The following is a 21,960-nucleotide window of genomic DNA, read 5'->3' as shown; positions in this document are numbered from 1 at the left end:
GAGAGGGTGCAGAGGAGATTTACCAGGATGTTGCCTGGAATGGAGAATAGGTCGTATGAGAATAGGTTGAGAGTTCTCGGCCTTTTCTCGTTGGAACGGCGAAGGATGAGGGGTGACTTGATAGAGGTTTATAAGATGATCAGAGGAATAGATAGAGTAGACAGTCAGAAACTTTTTCCCCGGGTACAACAGAGTGTTACAAGGGGACATAAATTTAAGGTGAAGGGTGGAAGGTATAGGGGAGATGTCAGGGGTAGGTTCTTTACCCAGAGAGTCGTGGGGGCATGGAATGCGCTGCCCGTGGGAGTGGTAGAGTCAGAATCATTGGCGACCTTTAAGCGGCATTTGAATGGGTACATGGATGGGTGCTTAATCTAGGTTAGAAGTTCGGCACAACATCGTGGGCCGAAGGGCCTGTTCTGTGCTGTATTGTTCTATGTTCTATGTTCTATGGATCTTCCTCGTCCCGCTCGAATATCCTTTCAAGCTGGTCAGAGAGGTCCTGCACCCTGGCACTGGGCAGGCAACACACCATGTGGGACTCCCAAACTGGCTAGCAAAGGATACTATCTATCCCCCTAATTATAGAATCCCTTACAATTACCAGTTGTCTTTTTGCTCCACCTCTTGAATGGCCTTGGTGTTTTAGTCAGCTGGCTCATCGTCGCCGCAGCCCTTTTCCTCATTCACACAGTGAGCAAGTACCTCATACCTGTTGGACAAAGTCAAGAGCTGAGGATCCTCTGTTCCTGAACTGAGGATCCCCCTATCTGCCTCACTTGCAGTCACACCCTACTGTCCATGATCACTGATTGACTTTAAAGTACTTAATCTGCCATGTGAGACTGCCACCTAAAACAAAGTTTTCAGGTACCTCTCTTGCCACATATGTCACTAAATCTTTGTGGAGCAGCTCTCTTCAAAGTCAGCAATGAACACAAATGTCTCTCTGCCAACTACAAAGGCCAGGTGATAATATGCATTTGGAGATAGGGGAATGAGCGCATAAACCCTGACCCGTTTGTTTAAATTCATTTTATCAGATTGCTTTGAGGTTCTAGTATAGTTAAGATTTTAAATAAATCCAAAGAACATCAAACAAGATTTGAAATATCACACTTTAGTGCCAAATAATCCACGCAGTAAAAGTAGGTTTCAAACACAATAATCATTAATTATGGATTAATATGTATCTGTGAACAAACCAATTTGTGGAATACTAGTTATTTTTAAATTGCTTTCCTGTCATATGCTTGTGAATGAACCAGCCTTCTAGTAAATCCTCCAAAAGCATTCTTAATCCAGAATTGTGAATATAAGAATCAACACGAGTAAAATCACAAACATGAACACATATCCTACCTTATGATAAAGTAATGAAATAGAGTACATCAGTGTTCTGTCAGCATGCTACTTTCTAAATTTCATACTTCTATTGCGATGTAAAAGCTATTCTTGTGGTGTGAAATTACAATGGAATTTCTCACATTTTTGATTCCAAAACAACATTACATTAGAAAAGAAAATCAGATTAATAATTTGACTTTATTTTCAGTGCTCAGTTACTTGTGGAAATGGCTACCAGCAAAGACTTGTTTCCTGCAGTGAGGTTTATAATGGTAAGGACCCCTATGAATACGGCTACTATCATCAGATAACAACTAACTGCCCTGGGACACAACCGCCAAACATCCGTGCCTGCTCTCTTGGTGAATGTCATGTAACTGCCTCATGGAGGGTTGGAAATTGGGGAAGTGTAAGTTCATTTCAAAACTTTTCAGGACACAAGCTGTAAACCTGAGCAATCACACTGTATTTAATTTAATGAAAACTTAATAGTGTCTTATATTAATGTTTGCTTAATGCGTTATGTCGGAATTTTACAAAGTATGTCTGTCAAATCACAATGAGGCATCTGGGGTTAATCGTAATTCAATTTACAAGGCAGTGAGTCCTATTGTATATAGAGTTCTAGGTTCCTAGTTACATTTTTCTGGTGCCTAGTAAAATTATTTTTGCAACATAAATGTTAGATACTAACAAGTAATAACATTCTTAATCTACAGATAAAAATTTTCCACTTATAATGACATTTCTATCTCTAATAAATTTTCTCTTAGTGGGAGTTCTCAATTGCCTTTGAAAATATGATTAGCATGTGTTTTATCAAAGAACGTTTGAGAGGTTGAGTTACATTACAGTTTTACCTTGTCATGACATGACAATCATAAAGGATCATTTCAGTTAAAATGTCATTTATGGTGACAGTTAAAGGTTATATTAAATTCAGAATAATATCCAAATATAACCATCAGATCAATATAACCATATCAATAATGTAACATAAATGTACTGGTTTAATCACAATGGCAACTTATATTTACTTTACATTTAGTGCTATTAATTTCCTTTTTCTTGTCAATTCTCTTGGAAGTGTTCGGTGACTTGTGGAATAGGAATCATGCAACGCTCAGTACACTGTTTGACAAATGATGGACATTTAAGCAACTTGTGTAGTTTGGAGCTCAAGCCTGAAGAGAGGAGATCATGCCAGAATGGAAAATGTAAGCATTTGGAATATTAAGTTCACTTTCACATCACCATAAAATATTGCCATCTGTTTTCTGTTAACAAAATAAGTTCCTAATTGGTCAGAAGTACATTTTCTAAATTCTAATGAAAAACATATTTTGCATGTAGGTGAATTTCCAGAAAGCTGTAGAGATGTGCAAAGGTTGAAAGGGTTCATGGACGATGGTGATCATGTTCTTAATATCCAAGGAAAACAAGTGAAGGTACATGATTGTATTGTTTGACATGGGAAATGTTAGTTTTTCATAAAAATGTCATGTTTCCTTGTTTAATTTATTGCATTCTTGCATCAAAGCATTTTTGTCATTGCAGATATATTGTGTCGGCATGCTATCAGATAATCCAAGAGAGTACATCACACTGGCAAGCGGTGATGCAGAAAATTTCTCTGAAGTTTATGGTTACAGGTATAGAAAGATAAAATATGATATTTTGTTCACTTTACAAGTAGTAATTTTGTAAATTATTTTAAATATGTATTAAACTTCGTTTGATTTAGATTGCACAATCCTGCTGAATGCCCATATAATGGAAGTAGAAGAGATGACTGTCTGTGCAGAAGAGATTATCTGGCTGCAGGTTTCTCTACATTCAGCAAAGTAAGGCTGGACGTCAACACTTTGCAAATAATAAGTGAGTAAAATCTTGCATCCACTTGTGTCTAATTGAACCATATTGATACATTATCCCCTCTCTTTGAAACTAACAGGAATCAAACAATGAGTTTAATGGTCAAGTGAAAAAGAATGTATACATTTTGTTTTATTTCAGGGGAAATTTTAATCTTGTCCATCCAACAGGAAGTACAAATTTATCCAGAAGCTTTAACAGTCAACATTTTTTCCTTCCTACAGTTTTCAATTTTAACATGTACCTCTGAGTAAGCAGAAATTATGTTAGAAAGTTCCTTCTTTAAGTACATAGAATGGGCTCCAATAATATAACTGGGGCTAAGCTGTGTTTTTTTTGTGCCAGTCTTCTGAACAATTGAAACCATGAGATAAAATGCTAGGGCTAAAAGCAGCTGAGAGAACTACATTTTTATTTATTAAAAGATCTATCCTAATGGTGCTTGAAGGAATACCACCAAACACAATATATTCAAATCCTTTAATTGATGTTGTACCATAGATATGAAATAAAATGGATTATTGCTTTGGAATGACTGCAGCAGTCTAAGGCTGTCCTCACTAGGGACATTTCTCTAAAGTATTGCATAATTCTATTGATGATACCCTGAAGTAGAACTAAATCTGAGTCCAGCTTGGTAGGACCTTGTATGAGTTGAGGCTAGAACTGGATTCACAGGTAGGACACTGACATGAGCACATCTATGAGGTAACTAAGCTGAGCAAGAACACATTTGTCTCTTGTTGCTTTACCACATTCCTTATACACATTTTTTCCACTTTCGTACCACAGTTTCCCAGCCTTGCTTTTCCTGCCTGCACCCTACTGCTGTGATTGTATACTTTGTTCTCTGCCTGCTTCTCCCGTGCTTCATTTCCAGTAGCATGTCTATCCCATTGCTTTTGGCTTGTTTGGACCCCAGTTCGTTATGACAGAACATGTTCCAAGATGGCCCACTTGACTCTTACAGATGGGTTCATTCAAGTTTCTCACATGTTAGGGAGTTGGCATTGCTCAGGTTGGATCTTAGATTTATTACTTAGATTGCATTATAACCTAAAACATTATGTAAATATTGAGGGATCATGGCTGATTAGTTGAAGCACTGATTAAGCCTCAATTAATTCAGTTACATAGAGGTGTTGTCACAGGCTACTACTGTTAGAATTTGAAGTGTAGTTCTAAAACAAAAATAATTACTATAATCCATTAACATTTTACAAATATGGTGGGAATTATAAATTCTCCATTGGGCAAAACAGCTCATCCATGAAGTTAACATGGAAGAGCCCCAATTCCTATTCCATTTGCGGTAACTTACAAATTTAAAGTAATTGTTTTCTATTCAGATTGAGGTATCTGATGGAGTTACCGAAGAGTTTCATGTATAAGTACTAAATGCAATCCTGTGGCAGAGTGAAAGTTAACAGCACAATCAGATGGGGAGTTGGGAAGGGGTATAGCAATATCAATTTGAACTGAAGATGTTTGCTATGAAAAACATGCAAAAATGTCACTTGCCACTTATCAAAAAGGGGAGTTTTAAGTTGAATGGGGTCAGGGAATCAGAGATGTAGGTGGAGAATAACAACAAATAATGAGATTTCACAATATGATTCTGTGATATTTATTGTAAAAGATATTGAAGGAACTTTGGCGAGAAGTTGCATTACTGCTATTACTGTGCATTGGTAGTATAGTGTGTATATGGTGTATACGATGTCAATCAAGCTGGTCGCTTTCACTAGATGACATGAATCCTTCTGGAATAGTGCTGGAGCTGCTGTCTTCCTTGTAAGTGGGGAATAATCATCACACTTTTGACTAGTGCCTTGTAGATGATGGATAGATTTCGGCAAGTTTGGACATGAAGTTAATGATGTTGGATTCAATGATTGTGAAGATGATTGTGAATGTCAAGGGAAGATGGTTACATTTACTGTAATTGGAGACGATCATTATCTGACTGTGGCACAATGTTACTTGCCACTTATCAAGCCTGATGTTATCTAAGTCTTGCTGCATGCGGGCACAAACTGCTCTGCATTATCTGAGAATTTATGATTGGAACTAAATACTGTGCAATTAGCAGTGAACATCGCCACTTAGGTCATTGATAAAACAGCTGAAGGTGGTTGGGCCTAGGACATGATCCCGAGGAACTCCTGCAGCAAGTTTTAGAATGTTTCTCGTAGATGAGAATGAAAAATGTTTTTTTTCTGTAGCTGAGAAGCTTAAAGGAAGGTGTTAAAAGTATGCTGGCTGCTGCAACACTAAATTTAATGGATATGGGATTCTCCTTATCAATTTTCTATAGGAGATTCTGTATTCAGAATTCATTAGATCTTTAATATCATGCTGATTGTTCACTGCACAATAATGTACACTCGATGAAAAGTGTGCGAAAAATGGTCACAGATTAATTAATTTTGCTGGATTGAAACAAATGGTGAAGAGAAAGCTATTCCCAAAAATGTAAATGGGAGGATATAAAAGTAATTGACTGATTGTTTAAAAAAAATCCTTAGACAAATAAATTGTGACAGTTCCAGAACAGAAATGTTCCAGTGTGTACTACGTTTTACAATGTATGGAGATTTATTTACTCTAGTTTGTTTAGAAATTCTGGTTGTACATATATACTCATTTAAATAAAAGAGAAAGGATTCTGTTATTTGTACATTCATTATGTACAGATGGTGAACATTAACTGGAATTCACTTGTGCCACTATAAATAGGAACAAATTGAAACTGTGATTGTTGGATGATGAGGTGCAAGTGTGTAACGAGCATCTCCGGAAATAAATGCTATCCAATTCCATTCTTCGCCATCTGGCTTTCTGCATTAAAATACTGATGTTATATTCTTTTTTGCAAAACCTTGTTTGAGAAGATCATGGTTTAAAGAGGATTTACAGGTCAGCATGTGACAAATTGACCCTGACTCTGTACAAGATTCTCCCACCAGTATTCCTGTTTAGTGAGCCAGTATACTGTTACCATTGTCCTATAGAATGTCACCTAGTTGGAAGACAAATATCTTCAAGTATGAATTTTCTTAACACAGAAGTGTAAGCTCTCCCAAGTAAATATCTCAGATGATGTAATACTAGCTCATTGAGCACAGAACTGCATGGTCTGCATTAGTTCAAATTTCCTCCAACATCACCTTCCAAACCCACAACTTTTACCACTGAGAACTGAGAGGGTAGCAGATGCATGAGAACACCATAAGCTGTGAGTTTTCCTTGAACTGAGATGCCATCCTTCATTGTTGCAGGGCCAAAACCCAGGCATTCCCTGACAAACAGTATTACACCCCAAAGACTGCAGCAGTTCAAGAAGGCAGCTCACTACCACCTTCTCCAGGGCATATATGGATAGGTGATAACTGCTGACCTGGGCAGCAGCATCCACATCACATGAATGAAATTTTTTTTAAAATGTACCATTTCAAACCTGCCCTATACCAAGTAAGCTGATGTCAGTGCTGCTAAAATTGTCAGTGTGTCCCATTGCCAAAAACAAGCCAGACTATTGCTTCTGTTAAGGATTCAACAACTAAGTGGAAACTTTAATATGAATGGAGGGATACGACTGGGTTATTTTATGTTCCTTCATTCCCCACCTCGACCAAACAACAAGTTAACCCTTCAGCAAAGGTTTCCCCCAACTGGAAGTGGATCTGTTACCTCACAGAGACCTCTGTCCCTTTTTCTGGGTCAGGGTTATTTGAGGTTTCAGGGATGGCTACCAGCAGTTGAACTGGTGATCCAATGGATAAAGGAAATGTGCTATTACGGTACAACACTTGAGGGAGCAGCTGAAATAGTTTTAATTAAATGAAGTATACAGAGATTTCTCACTAGATTAAAAAGGCAGAATGATTAAGAATCTGCTAAACCATACCAACATTTTGTGAGTTGCTGTGAATGTTTTGACCTGCCTCCCACTGTCATAGAAATTCACAGACTTTTATCCCAGATGGTACTCCTTTAGATTGGTTAGAAGGCATAGAATGGGAGAAAACTCTAAACCCAGCTGCTCCCCTCTATTTAACTTATTTTTCTAATCAGCTTATTCAAAGATGTCATGATCAGACCTCTGGAGCAGGTGGGACTTGAACCAAGGCCTCTCAATCTAGAGCTACCAATGCACCACAAGAGGGCTCTTCCCCTTTATTTAAATATGAAAGCACAAACTATATGTAGCTCTTGCTGTTAGACTGCCTTCACAACCCATTTACCTACATTGTACATCCTGAGGCTATCCACAATGAGTGGAAAAGTAAACTGTTGTGCTATCTACATTCACACTGGAAGGATTGTCACTTGAGTAAAGGGCAGCACCTGTAGAACTGAATTTCAACACGAGTCAGTACCTTCAGGAGAACATGGACAAGGCTAATGAAATAAATGCAAGTCATTAGAGAAAGAAAAGGTGGCGCCTCCCAACACGATAGAACAAAATCAGGGTGATTTACTTGGATCACTTACATCTTAGAAATTGGCTACAGAGTAGCATTATGGACTGATGATGGAAAATGGTACATGACATGAGGGGATATATGCTATTCTTCAGCCCATCCCTCTAAATTTGCCTTAAATGTTTGTCCTTTGCCTTTCATGAAAGTACAATTGCAAACTGCAGTGAAATTTCATAAACTCGAGCATCTTTATGTGAGAGCAATTCTCCTGAGCCTAACCGAATATCACTTCTCCCCACCAGGTAAATATGCATGGATATCCATCATAAGCAGGAGTTGGAAATCTAGTTCATTCAAACTCAGAATCAGAATTCAAATATTCCATTTCCCACCAAATAAGATCAACATAGAAAAGGCGTTAATTCCCAGGCATGTTCTTTCTAGTGCTATCATGTGATGGTAAAATTTATTCTGAGGATGAAAATATTTAAAATGGTGCAAAAGCATAGAAATGGCAATTTTTTAAAAAATAAACTATTTCTAATTATCCTTGCACCACTTTCCAGCAGTGACCATGGAAAGATTAATCTATTATTCATCTAAGTCAAAAAACCTTATTTAGTAACATCTAAAATGCAAGTTCAGTATGTATGAGTAGGGTATATATTATTCAAAATTACAATGATTAATGTTGTTCTTGCATATTGCCTCTTCACCTTGCCTTTTTTGCATATCTTCAACAACACAACTATTTCTGTCTTTATAGCAACAGACTTATACTTTGCACAGACACTTGAAGGCCGATCAGTTCCATTTGCTACAGCTGGTGACTGTTATAGTGCTGTCAGATGTCCACAGGTAACAGCTTTATCTTCTTGATTATCTACTCCTTTGTCTATTATTGTGTGATTTGGCATATTTAAAATGTAACTATTGATTGTGGTTAAAGTGGTATTTACTAAATCATACAATCTATATGGTCTGACATTAGAGTATCCTTTACAGAGTATAATTTATGGAGCTAAAGTGCTGCTTAACCATTACAAACATGATGTATCTATTCAGTTTGTAAAATTAACAAAAAAAGGATTTATATTTTACAGTGTTAACTTGGAAACAAATCACAAAGAACTGTAAAGCTAATAAAATATTTTCTGAAGAATACTGTTCCTTTGCCGATCTGATATTTACCCCGAGCTCATTGTACAGCTACACAAACATATTAAACTGGAAGAGCTGTTTTATTATGATTCCTTTTAAGGAATTAAATTAGTTGAGTGTATCAGAATAACTTTTTATGATAATCAATTGGTCAAGAGACAAAAACCTTGTAAAAAACATTGTCATTGCCTCAAAATTACTTAGATGTCTTTTAAATAGAATATAATATAATTGAATTTTTTTGCTTTTCTTTAAAACACAGTATTTAATTTTCTAGCTAAAATATAATTTCTTTCTTATTGTTTATTAAATGCATTTGTATCGGTGTTCCTGTGTACTCACCTACCCACTAAAACATATGATAAAACGTAATATGAACTATAACCAATGTTCTTCATATTCTGTGTAAGAAACCAATTGATGCACAAAGATAGAAAATAGTATTAATTTGCATTTTTCACATTTGCATAAAGTATAGTAAAGTTGATATTTCCAAGTGTATTTCTACTTTTACACTTATTCAGATTCTGATATGATTGGTATACATATTTCTCATACTACAGGTTAATTAAAATATATTTCTGCAGACATGAGTGTTCAGTACATAGCACATCGAAATCCACTTTTGTCTATTTTTGTTTTGTAATACATGTAGGTTCTCATTAGAATCACAGCAGTGTGAAAACAGAAGTAGGCCATTCAGCCCACTCACAGCTCACCATTCATTTAAATCACAGCTGTTTTATGTATCAATTTCATCTCCATAGACTTGTCCAATAATGGTGTGCAGGCCAAGATGTTTCCGCCATGTCTGCAATACAAGGAGATGCTTTTCCACTCAGTGCTCCTTTCTCTCCCATGATTGCCTAAAGGCAGCATACAAACAGCTTCTGATTGGAGGAGCAATGAGCTGTGCAAATGGGTCTAGCTGTGCAAGTGGGACAAGTGCCTGCTGGGTATATGAAAGGAAGCGGCTCCAAGTCAGCAAGTGGGTAGGGAAGGACGTTTCATTGCAACAAGTTGGTTTTGGGAAGACAATATTCTGTATCGCACATGAGTCATTAATTAATCACATAATTGCAATCAGTTTTTGCTCATATTTTTTAAACATGTTCTGTTCCCTATTATGCCATTTACTCACTGGCCCTCCTAATAGGAGAAAATGTGAAATTTGCCCTTCACCTTGTGATACAATTGAATAATGCAAATCTACCACTTTGGTTCCTTATAGATATATATTTTTGTGTATCTTAAAATTAAGCTACTTTACCTGGTGGTTTGGAGGAAAGCAAGTATAAAAAGCTTATTCTAAGAAATCCAGAGGAAAAGAAGAAATTCTCTAATACACACAATAGACTGAAGACGAAAGTACAAAATTCCTGTATGTGTACTAGAAGAACTCACCATTTTTGTTTGTTTTTGGAACACTGGGCAGGATTTTCCCGTCCCTTGTGTGGCATGAGAAATGGTCAGAAAGATGGGAAAAAGACAGTGAGAATTAAAAATCCGATTCTTGACATAGATAAACTTTTCTGACTTTTCCCTCAAGCCTTAAATGGTGGCTTCAAGATCTCACCATTGAGCAGTGACTACCTTTAATTCCATATAATTAATTCTCATTAAAATGCTTTTTTTCCCAATTGTTATGCAAATACTGCTTCCCTGTATGCTCTATAGCCATCATCATCCTTGAACCTTCGTCCATATACATGGACAACATCTGCAATCCAGCAGCCTCAACACATTCATCATGCCTGCTCTTGGACCAGCTCAGATACAATTTCAGTTCTTCAAGTCTTTACTTTAGATTTCAGGAACATGAATGACTTGGATGTTAATGCCAGGTTGCCTCACATGCATAGACAGACAGGCATTTCATGCAACTACACAGCATGCTGTTATGCTCAGATGGACACATGCACCTTATAGCTTTTAACTTGCTTGCTTAGAGTTTGTTCACTGTACCACTTATTTGGAGACAGGCGTCCCATGTCTACTTGTTTTCTTAGTGTACACTGACTGACCTCAGCCCCAACTTACAGGCTGCCACCCTCTGTGGGGCATTGCTTTCTAAGTAGGCAGTGTATTTAGTGCTGAGTTACAGGTTGCCAGAACCCATGGCTTGCATTGTTTTTTGGTGCATAGTGAGAGGCAAACAGCTTGTGACAATTTAGAAACACTGAACATTCAATCTACCAGTCAGATATGAAGTGGATCTGTCACTATGCATTATATCATACTAGTTTAATGTCAGAGTTGCAGCATGTGCCAGCAGAAAACATGGTAAACATTGCATGTGCTTCATGCAAATGACTATATGTGAAAGTCAGAAAGGTAAAAAACTTAGTGGGGTGAAGGGTAACCTCAGTCAATCGGTCAGTCAGTGAGTACCACTATAGTCAGTCATGGGCTGGTCCAATTTCTGTGAAGGGGATTGACCACTTAGGCCTAAGAGTGCAGGAATCTATGTAGTCCAGGGATCAGTCATAGTCAGTCCTGCGCGTCAAGTGCAAGCAGTCCGGGGATTACAGCTTAGTCACTCAATACTATTGATAAATCAATCAGGAATGGGCTATGGTCAGTTGTGTCTGTTCTATCAAGTCAGTCTGTGGGAAGCGAGGTGTATATACCACAGTCACCCTGGGGTTTAGACAATAATGGCCAAGGCCTCTATCAGGGAGCAGCCAGTGGATTCCTGGGGAAAGAAGCCAAATCACGGGATTGGCTTAATTGTATTCTGTTACTGAGGGAATGATGCCATAATAAAGGGCCATTGGGGAGCATAGGGTGGGACTTCATTCACAGTGGCTTACTGACAGTGTAGCATGGACATTTTGCTTAAGCAACATAGAACTAGATATGGTCACATACCTCCATATGAAAGCATGACAGTCACTTCTTTGGAAAGTCTCCATGCTATACTTCATGAAGTCTTAACAGGAGGCTTCACTTTTATAGGTGTGAGGCCATTATCTTTGTTATGTTCCCCACAGATTACCTGCTCATGGGCTTCACATGGAGAATACCATTGATTGTTTCATTGTGGCCTTAGTGCTACTTTAAATGTAATATAGAAGGAGATGATGTCAGCTTCGACAACAAGAACAGCAAGATACTGTGGCTGCTGCAAGCTTCCTCATGGAGAAACAGCAAGTGAAGATCGCTCAAAGAAGCTGAGGTGAATGATGAGATCCATGACTTAAAGACATCCATGTTGTTTCCTTCAACTCTCTAAAAGACAGTGGAGGCACTAATTAAGGATGTACGAACCATCAACTCTGAATTGTGTCATCTGGTGGAGGAGGATTTGCATTCAGAAGGAATGGGTGGCATTCCCATACTAATGGTTGCCAACATCACAGTTCCCTGCACCTTTATGCCTATGGCTTATTCAAGGATTAACTGGGCACCTGTTGGCATCTCCTAATCCTTGACCCATAAATGCATTTGGGATGTAACTAATGAGATTTTCTCCAGATCATTATTGTTCATATCCTTCCTCTATGTCAAGGAGAGTCAAAAGGTCCAGGGAGTGGAATTCTCCAGTATCACTGGCTTCCCCATTTACCGGATGCATTCAAATGGACCCACATTGCTTTAAGAGCACCTGCATACTAAACTTCAGAATTCATCTAAAGAAAAGCCTTTCTCTCCGACAATGCTCAAATTATTTGTGATCATCTGTGGTTAATTCTGGAAGTCTCTCTCCCCCTCATACCCCTGCAGGCACACATATATAAGTCTATGGGGTGAATTTGCATTTGCAGATTTGTATTTGCAGATATATTCCATTTTGTTCAAAAAGCACAACCTGTAGGCAGTCAGTCCATGTGACATTTTATAAATTCCTACTTTGGAAATAGAACCAATCTGTCTCAAGTTTGGAATACAGAGAGACTCTAACCTCACACCTTTAATGCATTGTCAGAACTGAGATGTCACCTTTTTTTTATATAAAACCTGAAGTTATCTCAGGAATGTGACTTGAAAGAAGTTCTGGGATTTGCATATTAATGAATCAAAACCTACAACCCACTCTAAGTGATTAAAAACTTAACAGCAATCTAGATTTGCTCAATACATTGCAGCAATTGATCTTTTACTATAAATTCTGTGTCCTATGATCCTGCCCCACTAGCTACCTGATGAAGGAGCTGTGCTCCGAAAGCTTGTACTTCCAAATAAACTTGTTGGACTATAACCTGGTGTTGTGTGATTTTTAAGCGCAGTAAGATACATCCTCTGCTTGTGTTTCCACTAGAGCCAAAGTGGAACAGGGTCCTTAAAATGAAGATTCAATGCCTGGATTATTCCATTCTGCAGTATAGCCCAGAAAGAATGTGCTGCATTATTGTTATATGCTGCGTCCTTCACAGCTGGAGCCAACAAAAGAAGCATATTCTAGATGCAAAAAAAAAGGAATGTTGGCAACCTACAGAGGATGAAGATGAGACTGAGGATTCACCAGGAAGGCCTTCCAAGAGAGCATGATGGAACAAATTATTGCAGAGCCCAAGAGGCCAGAAATAAGATCACTGAAACTTGTCCCCAGGATGGATGAAATGCATTTGACTTCCTTTTTGATTGTTTAAGATTCTATTGTTAATATGGCAAGCAGCCACTCCTTCATGCAAAGGACATGTAGACCTTGTTATTTTTATAGTTCTTGAGCCTTGAGTTGCTGAATTAGTGTCCTGTTACCCATGAGATTATATACTTGATATCTTTGGGCAATCCCACTTTAAAGTATCTGCACATTACATCTCCTAATGACCATCATGGGAAAAGCAACAGTCAGAGGAGTCAGGTCACTAAGTTTAGGGAACTCTTAAGACGTTGGTGAGGATGCCATTTGAATGTTGTGCAGTGAGGTGTCTCATAATATCAAGGATATTGAGAGGAATTTCCTTTTGACCGTTTCATGATCCCTAACCCTTCAATTTTTCAGAATGTGTGTACACTGCTGAGTTACCCTGAAATGCTTGAGCATTCTCTAGGACAACACTGAACCTGCAAGAAGTGGCGCTTTGTACAGCTTCTCTTCTTGGACCAAACTGTGACTATGAGGGGTTTGGACATGCAAGATGTCTATTATGTATATATCTCTCAGTCTTGAAAAGAGATAGATAGAATGATGTGTGGGATCACTGATTCTACTCTCACTCACAGGATGGGTGTAAGTGCGGATAGTGGTGCAGGCCCTAGCAAGGATCCCATATGTCTGAGGCTATCTGCAGCCAAAATCAGTTGCTTGTGAAACATGAGGAATGTTTGGTCATTTTGTTCATCCTTCGGATATCTGAAGTGGCTGCTCATCTCTCACAGGGTGTGACTTAATCAGGTCCAGCAGTAAAGTTGACCCGACAGCAAACATTTTAACAGAGCAAGTGAAAATAAATTAAATACATCAAATGCTGTCTATGTAATGTCACATGAACCATAAGAGTACCCTTCGTATATTTTTTTCTTTTTCTCTCTCTCTCACTATGAATAAGTGCAGTCCCAGCTTTCAGAACTGAGGTGGAGGGAGCCTGCTTAGTGGTTTGCCCTGGAGTTTGTCAGTTATGGAGTCATTCACAAGTGTCTTTGGGTCTAGAAGATCCAGGCCTGCTCAGAGCCTCCTGCCCAGATGTAGCCTTAGTCTACTTGGATAGACCTTCTGGAGGCTTGACATCACATCACAGTGGAAGGGTCTGGCATCTTTGCAGTGACCTGAGAATTAACTTTTGGGAGCCTTTTTCTCCCTATGTGTATCTGCTCGTATCTCCCCTTCCCCCACATGCCTTGCCATTGATGCTAACTACCTATAGATACAGTGATGGAGTGCAAGACCATGCATAGGTCTGGCAGACACTGAGTCTGCTTGATCTGCCCCTCAAATGCAGTCCAAACTGTCCAACCAGATACACATGACAGAGCCAGAACAGTACTGATAATGTTGGTGGACTCATCAATTCTTCATTCAACTTAGCCAGTGCCTCTGACAAACCTGCTTGCTGTTCCTGTGCAATTTGACAAAGTAATTAATGGCAGAGACCATGAAATTGTCTTCTAAGTGGAGCTGAGCAGCTGCCTGCTGAGTGACAATCCTCTGAGTATCAGAAACCTGGAGATTCTGTCATTGACCAGCAGTAGAGATGTTTTAGTGGAGTACCTACCAAATTATGCACCTGAAAGAAAATCTACCAAGATGAAAATCTGAGCTGCAGGAAGCTGTAGGTGTTAGCCTTACCAGTCCATCTCCTGAGGGGTCATTGGCTTCCTCCTCAAGGTGGAGTGGAAGCTGAGGATCTGATGGCCACGTAATGGAGGTTCGCTAGCGCTTGTCAAAGATGCCTAAAAGTTTATGCAAATTAAGAATTAATTAGTGGTAGTAAAGGAAAAACAGCAAAGCACAATGAAACTTATAGGCTTGGTTACCCATTCAGGTCTTCCATCACCATGGCTAGTCATGCTGTTCTCCATCAATATGGAATATTTTCTCCTTGTCGGGAGTGAGGAGTCTGACATCTGCCAATCTCTCCATGTCAAGGATCCTTGGTGGTACGAGTGTGCAGTTAGAGTTAGGGCGAGTGCAAGGTAGCAGAGGAAAGATAGTGGCACTTATCCTTGCGGAGTGCAGATGATCACCTTTCTACTGAGCATTTCTTTTCAGCTGAGATCCAGCAGTGATCTGGGTTGCAGTTTGTGTTCAGCCTGGCTGGGTCTGATGGCATAGCCTCATGTTATGGCTAGCTGATAAAGGAAGCCATACTCTTCACCACCCTGTCCACCAAACCTCCAGGGAGCAAATTTTCTCTTCCTCTGGTCCATGTATTTGGTAAGAAAAATGGTTGAGCAACAACAGTAAGAGGGCCAGTTCGGTGCCATGTAGCTGGACTTTAAGTATGGCACTAGTGGTGTGAAAGCCAAAAGGTCCTGACCATGCCAAAAGTTTCCACAACTCCAGCTATATGATTCCTTAAGAAAAGCACTTTGGAATCCAGTTATATTATGAATGAGGTGAGCAGAAGATTGCATGAGAAAAGTCACTGAGCTATGGTGGACTAGGAACTCTGAATGTCACCCGTCAAAACTTTTCAACTGCAATTGGGAATATACAGCTATAAGCATGAATGCCAAATATAGTATTTATTGTACATTGTAGCCCTGTGAAGATGACAGTGGGTATCCTACAACAGTTTCTAGTGATATTGATTAATGTTCACCCAGAGTAACACTTATAATCAGAATGTAGTTCATGATTTATTACTTCCAATTGCATTAGGCAAAGCTAAATTAACCTACTCGGTTAAAATAATCATGCATGTCATAGGCCTTCTACGTTTCCAATGACATTTATCTTTGTATAATTGTTATTGTCTATTTAATGAAAAAGTGACCATTTTTATAATATTTCAAAAGAAGAGATTGTATAGTAATGCATAAATGTTTTAACGTGCAGCTATGAGATGATAATATTTATCTGAATCAAATCTTCTATTTGCAAGCACAACAGCAGTGCCCTCTGCAGAAAGTTCTGAAATAATGCAATTGGATATTGGAAATTGTGTTAGTCATTTTTATAAGACTAGGTATAATAGCTTAGCGTAGAAACTCTATACTTTCAGAAACTCTGAAGAAGGTTCACTGGGCTCAAAACATTAACTCTGCTTTCTGTCCACAGGTGCTGCAAAACCTACTGAGTTTCTTCAGCAATTTCTGTTTTTCAGATTTCCAGGATCCAGAATTCTTGCTTTATAATGGGAACTCTTTTTTAAAATTATTAAAGCATTACAATTTATACCATTATTCACAAGTAATTTCACAAGGATGTGCAAATTGATAATATTTTACTATGAATACTTATAGTAATCTGCAGGGTGTTTTTTCCCATTTTTATTCACTTTATGTGTGTTGACTTAAAACTTCCATTGGCTTAGATCTAACAAATAAAGCTTTATGTTATATTAATTCAAAATCTAATGGTCTGATGTGAATTTTGCAAACTCTTATAAATATGTACAGTTTATAATAACGAAGGATATTATTTTTCAGGGTCAATTCAGTATTAATCTTTCTGGGACAGGACTCAGAGTGTCGGAATCAACAAGGTGGATTTCACAGGGAAATTATGCTGTTGTAGAAATACAGAGATTACTGGTGAGGATCTAATGAAAAATGTGGTTCAATATTATTTGAAGAAAAATAATTTTATTTGTGTTCGATGTTGTTTAGTGAAAATATAGTTGCATTTCAATGATTTGTTAACTGATATGTTCACTTGTCCTTCCTTTATATCAGATGACATTTATGATATGTACAGCTATTTTTGAGAGATCGCTAGCATTATTCTGGGAAATCTTATAATGCTAATGTCTGTGGCTAGTAATTATGCAGTATAACACAGTAAAACACATTTGCTAAGCGCTTCAATTATATCCAAAGAGATTGTTGTTCCATTTTCCAAAGTGGGGTCAGGAACCTAACATCTGACTGAATTCTAGTTCCTAACTGCCTTTGAGCTTGATTTGGAGGAGCTGGTGTTCGACTGGGGTGTGCAAAGTTAAAAATCACACAACACCAGGTTATAGTCTAACAGATTTATTTGGAAGCACTAGCTTTTGGAGCACTGTTCCTTCATAGGGTGGTTGGTGTCGCAGCCCTCCAAAAGCTGGTGCTTCCAGATAAACCTATTAGATTATAACCCGGTGTCGTGTGCTCTCTGAGCTTGTTATTTTTAAATGCTGATGCCCCACATGGGCAAGAGACAAGCTTAGATACTCAAAAAGTTTTTAAAAATCACCTATCCAAAAATTAATGGCTTCATTGAATGAGAAGACCCATTAAAAAGAAACACTCTCTGAAGGATGTGCATGAAAGAGGAGATCTGGAAGTTCAAATGCAGAATGAAAATGCAAATACAGATGGACAATCATTGGGCCTTAACTTATGAATGCTACATAAAGTTTTGATGCTCTAATACCAAACATATAGTAAATCATTTGAGATCACATAGTGTAGATTCACCAGATGATGTGAGGGGTGAAAACTATAATTAAAAACAGAGATCTTAGAAATTGGCTCTATTACTGGAGACTGGAAAGCGAAGAAGACATTTTTAAAGTTTAATGGTTTTGAAATAAGTATTATTTTCTCTTGATGGGAATTTGAAGTGTGATCATCAGTTTAAAATTAACAATAGCTAAGTGAGGGGAAAGGTTAGGAGACTTTGCCCTAAGAAGCAACTGAACCAGAGAACATTGAGAGAAAAGTGAATAAACGTTTACAACGTGCTATGAAGGGAGCAGGCAACAATGGGATTAGTTTTGGATTGATGTATTAAAAATCTGTCCTGTAAACTGGAACAGCACTACACAGAGCCAAACAAAAGACTGCAGTAAAATTCTGATGTAGAAGTATAAAAGACTAATTGTGCCAACTTGACTCTTGTTTTTAATTTAACTCATTTCAAATCAATAGAAAATAAAAAAAAGCAAGGTGTATAATTAGAGGTTTACTAGTTTTCTAATAATTAAAAAATAATCCCCATTGCTATTGCTTAGTTCTTGCAAATTGTACAGATGCTTATTGGTGATAGACTATGGTGGATACGTGGGCGTCATATAGAGGCATAAAGTAGTAAGAAAAAACATGGATCTTCATGCATGGGAAAGGTATACAGAGCAGTAAAAGATACAGAAACCATTAGTAAAAGTTTCACAACCGAAATATGAAAACAAATTTGTAAGGAATATGAAAATCAACAATTTTATTTTGCAATCAGATTTGGAAAAGGGGTTATCAGAAAAAGGATGGGTCACTTGACAATGAATGACAGTGTTATTAAAAACCTCAATATGTTAAATAAAAATAGAGGAAGAGGTCAGCATGCCCAACCTCTCAAGGAAGCTTCTATTAAATTTGCATTTTTGTCTGGGCTTGGAATACCCAAGCTGTGTACTTGTGCAGCTTTCAAAGTGCACACCTGATTCTCTTATGACTTTACGGGGGAATCTTGACTATTTGCTCAAAGATCAGATTTGCAGTTCACTTTGTGAGTCTCAGTAGAATGCCGAAGAGTGTGGGTGCAGACACTAGTCAGTTCTCCAATACAGCAGTCCAGCAAACAGGATCATTTAAAAGCTCTCTGAATCTCATTCCCTCACATCCTAATGCAATCTAAGTTCCACTTCAGATTTCCTATGCCACCTCTATGTCCCCACTTGTATCCACCACAGCCACTCATCAAGCACTCAGCTGTGCAGTTCTCAAGAACCAAGCAATATCAACGGCAATTATTTTAAAACCAGTATACCTTTAATTGTCTAAGAAAATTCTGAATTCAAACTCATTGTTATTAATACTTGAGCAGAAAACACAAGGAAAGAAAAATGTAATCCTCTATTGCCAAATAGGTTTGAAAACAAAGAAGAAGCCACATCAAAGACTTAACTTAGACTCATAAAAGCTTCAATAGTTCTTCTTTTCAGTTAGACCATATACTGAGATGAAGCTTTTGAAACCGAACTAATATAATGGGTTTCTGTAATTACCAAAGCTTTCAGCTCCATTGACAGAACTGATATCCACTTCCATTTCTAAGTAGAGTGCCTGTTAATCAGTTGAGGGGGTGTAGACCATTTTTTATAACTTCATACATAGTTTCTTTTCAATACAGCCAGATCTACTCATCCAATTAAATCACAGCACAAAACAAAAGACAGCAGAAGATTTTACGTATGAACAAAGAGCAGGAATTGGCCATTTGGCCCCTTGAGCCTGCTCCACCATTTAATAAGATCATGGCTGATCTGATTATAACTGCAACCCACATTTCCACCTACCTCCTTACTTATCAAGAATATATATCTGTTTTAAAATATTCCAAGACTCTATTTACACCGCATTGTCTGGAATAAAGTTCCATAATTCCATGATTATTTTCATCTCACATCTGTTTTAAATGGGCAACACTTTACTTCAGAACAATGACCTCTGGTTCTAGATTTTTCCATGAGCAGAAACATCCTCTCCTCATCTACCCTGTCAGTAGCCCTCAGGATCTTTTTATTTCACTATCAAGACAACTTATTCTTGTAAATCCAGCAGATACCAATCTAGCCTCTGACTCAAACCAAATTAGTTTGAATGCATCCAAGTGCACTGCTATAACACCTTTAAAAATACCTTTTGATCTTTCCCTGTCAAGGATGTTCAGCTCACAGGTAGTTTCCTGTTCTCTATCTTTTCCCAACTTTTTGTATGAAAGAGTTGCATTTGCTATCTTCCAATCTATTAGAACCTTGCCTGAATCTAGGGAGTTTGTGAAATTAAAAACAATGCATAAACTTTCTCACTGGTTACTTCTTTAACTTCCCACATCAGGATCTGCCAGTCTGCACCTCCAATAATTTATTCACTATTACTCCTCTAATAATTGTTAGTTTCCTGAGTTTCACCTTCAATCTTCTGACTTAAAGCTGCATCTGGAATGTTATTTTTATCCTCAGTTGTGAAGACCATTACAAAATACCTTGTCCATATATATGCCTCTGCATGTTTTCCACTGTCAATGTTTCAGATCCACTTTCCATTGAACCAACATTAATTTTGATAACTGTATTTTTAAAAATATTTATAGGAACTTTACTATCTGTTGTTATCTTGCTGTCTAGCTTTCTCTTATATTTTCCTTTCCTTAATAATATTTCAGTTATTCTTTACTTTTTAAAATTTTCTCCTTATGTGTCTCTTGTCCTTGCACCAATATAAGCTTTCTTTAGTTTAGTACAATCATTCACCTTTTTAGTAAACCATAGGTGGTGGTTCCATCACTGAATTCTTCTTAAATCATTGGAATTATTTTATTCTGTCTATTCTGAAATAGCCCCTTAAAATGTATGCAACTGCATCTGTATTGACCTATTATTTAACCTTATTTGGCAATTTGCTTCAATTAGCTCTGCTTTCATGTACTCATAATTTCTCTGAGAGCTTTTGAAATCAAAGAGTCTTGGAGACAGTCCTAACTTCCTCAAAAATACAATTGTCACTGCTACCTAAGGACACCTTCTCTATGAGATCATTAATTAATCTTAACATGCTGTATGATACCACATGAAGTATAACCTATTTTCTGATTGGGACCAGAGCATGCTGTTCTCAGAAACTATCCCGAAAACATTTTAGGAACTCCTCATCTAGACTATCTTTGCCCATCTGAATTTTCTACTCTATATGTAGATTAAAATCTTACATGACAAACACCGTGCCTTTCTGACAAACTTCCATTATTTCTTCTTTCATCCTCCACCCTACCATGATTACTGTCAGGGGGGCTGTGCACCACTCCAACAAGTAACTTCTTGCCTATGTCATTTCCTAATTCTGCCCAAACTATTATTACATCCTGGTTTCCTGAATTTAGGACATCCCACTGTATTTGCTGATATTATAATTTAACTAATAGAACCAGCCCTCCACCTTTTCCTAGCTTCCTACTCATCCGAAATATCCCATGTCATTCAATATACAGGCTGCCACCCATCCCCCTCTGCAGCATTTCTCTGTAACAGCTAACAGGATGCTTTATTTCTATTTAGTTTGTCAGGTCATCAGTTTGTTTCAAATACTGTGTACATTCAGATACAGTCTTTAGTTCCAAACTATTTTTTTTGTACAAAGTTAAAAATCACACAACACCATGTTATAGTCCAACAGGTTTATTTGGAAGCACTAGCTTTCGGAGCTCTGTTCCTTCATCAGGTTGTTGTCGTGCTTTTTGTATGCTGTAGTGATATCTGTTGATTTACACTTGGATTTGTACCTCTCTCCCTATGACAGTCTGTTTATTGTAGTTCTCTTTTACCTTATCTTTACTCTTTGATTTACTACATTTTCCCAAATTTGCTTCCTTGCCCACCTGACTTAATTTTAAGTCCTCTCTATTTCTCTATTTTTGATTTGCAAGAACACTGGCCCCAGAATAGTACAAGAGCCTAATATCCCAACAAGATAGACCCCACTTTCCCCATATTAGTGCTAGTGCCACACAAACCAGAATGCACTTCTTCCACACCAGTATTTAATCTATTTATTCACTTCTCTAATCTGATTTGCTCTATGCCAAGTATAATCCAGAGATTCTGACCTTTGAGTTTCTGGTGTT

The 21,960-nt window shown here is 37.8% G+C and overlaps 1 protein-coding gene across 6 annotated transcripts in view; it reads left to right on the top strand.

The window, feature by feature from the left end:
• adamts9 (ADAM metallopeptidase with thrombospondin type 1 motif, 9) overlaps positions 1-21,960 on the top strand; it is a 256,708-nt gene that overhangs the window by 222,049 nt on the left and 12,699 nt on the right. For 4 of the 6 annotated variants that reach the window (XM_072582481.1, XM_072582483.1, XM_072582480.1 and 1 more), the window contains 7 exons: positions 1,556-1,756; positions 2,435-2,564; positions 2,701-2,795; positions 2,905-2,999; positions 3,092-3,225; positions 8,416-8,507; positions 16,848-16,952. In XM_072582481.1, coding sequence (XP_072438582.1) covers positions 1,556-1,756; positions 2,435-2,564; positions 2,701-2,795; positions 2,905-2,999; positions 3,092-3,225; positions 8,416-8,507; positions 16,848-16,952 — 852 coding nt within the window. Of the gene's footprint in view, positions 1-1,555; positions 1,757-2,434; positions 2,565-2,700; positions 2,796-2,904; positions 3,000-3,091; positions 3,226-8,415; positions 8,508-11,803; positions 12,106-16,847; positions 16,953-21,960 lie in introns of those variants that run through there. The other 2 variants (XM_072582482.1, XR_011962042.1) reach the window with 2 other exon arrangements.

This window comes from Chiloscyllium punctatum, chromosome 12 (genome assembly GCF_047496795.1).
Source record: "Chiloscyllium punctatum isolate Juve2018m chromosome 12, sChiPun1.3, whole genome shotgun sequence".
NCBI lineage: Eukaryota > Metazoa > Chordata > Chondrichthyes > Orectolobiformes > Hemiscylliidae > Chiloscyllium > Chiloscyllium punctatum.
Note: the sequence above shows the minus strand (reverse complement) of the source record. Positions and strands in the feature narration are given on the sequence as shown.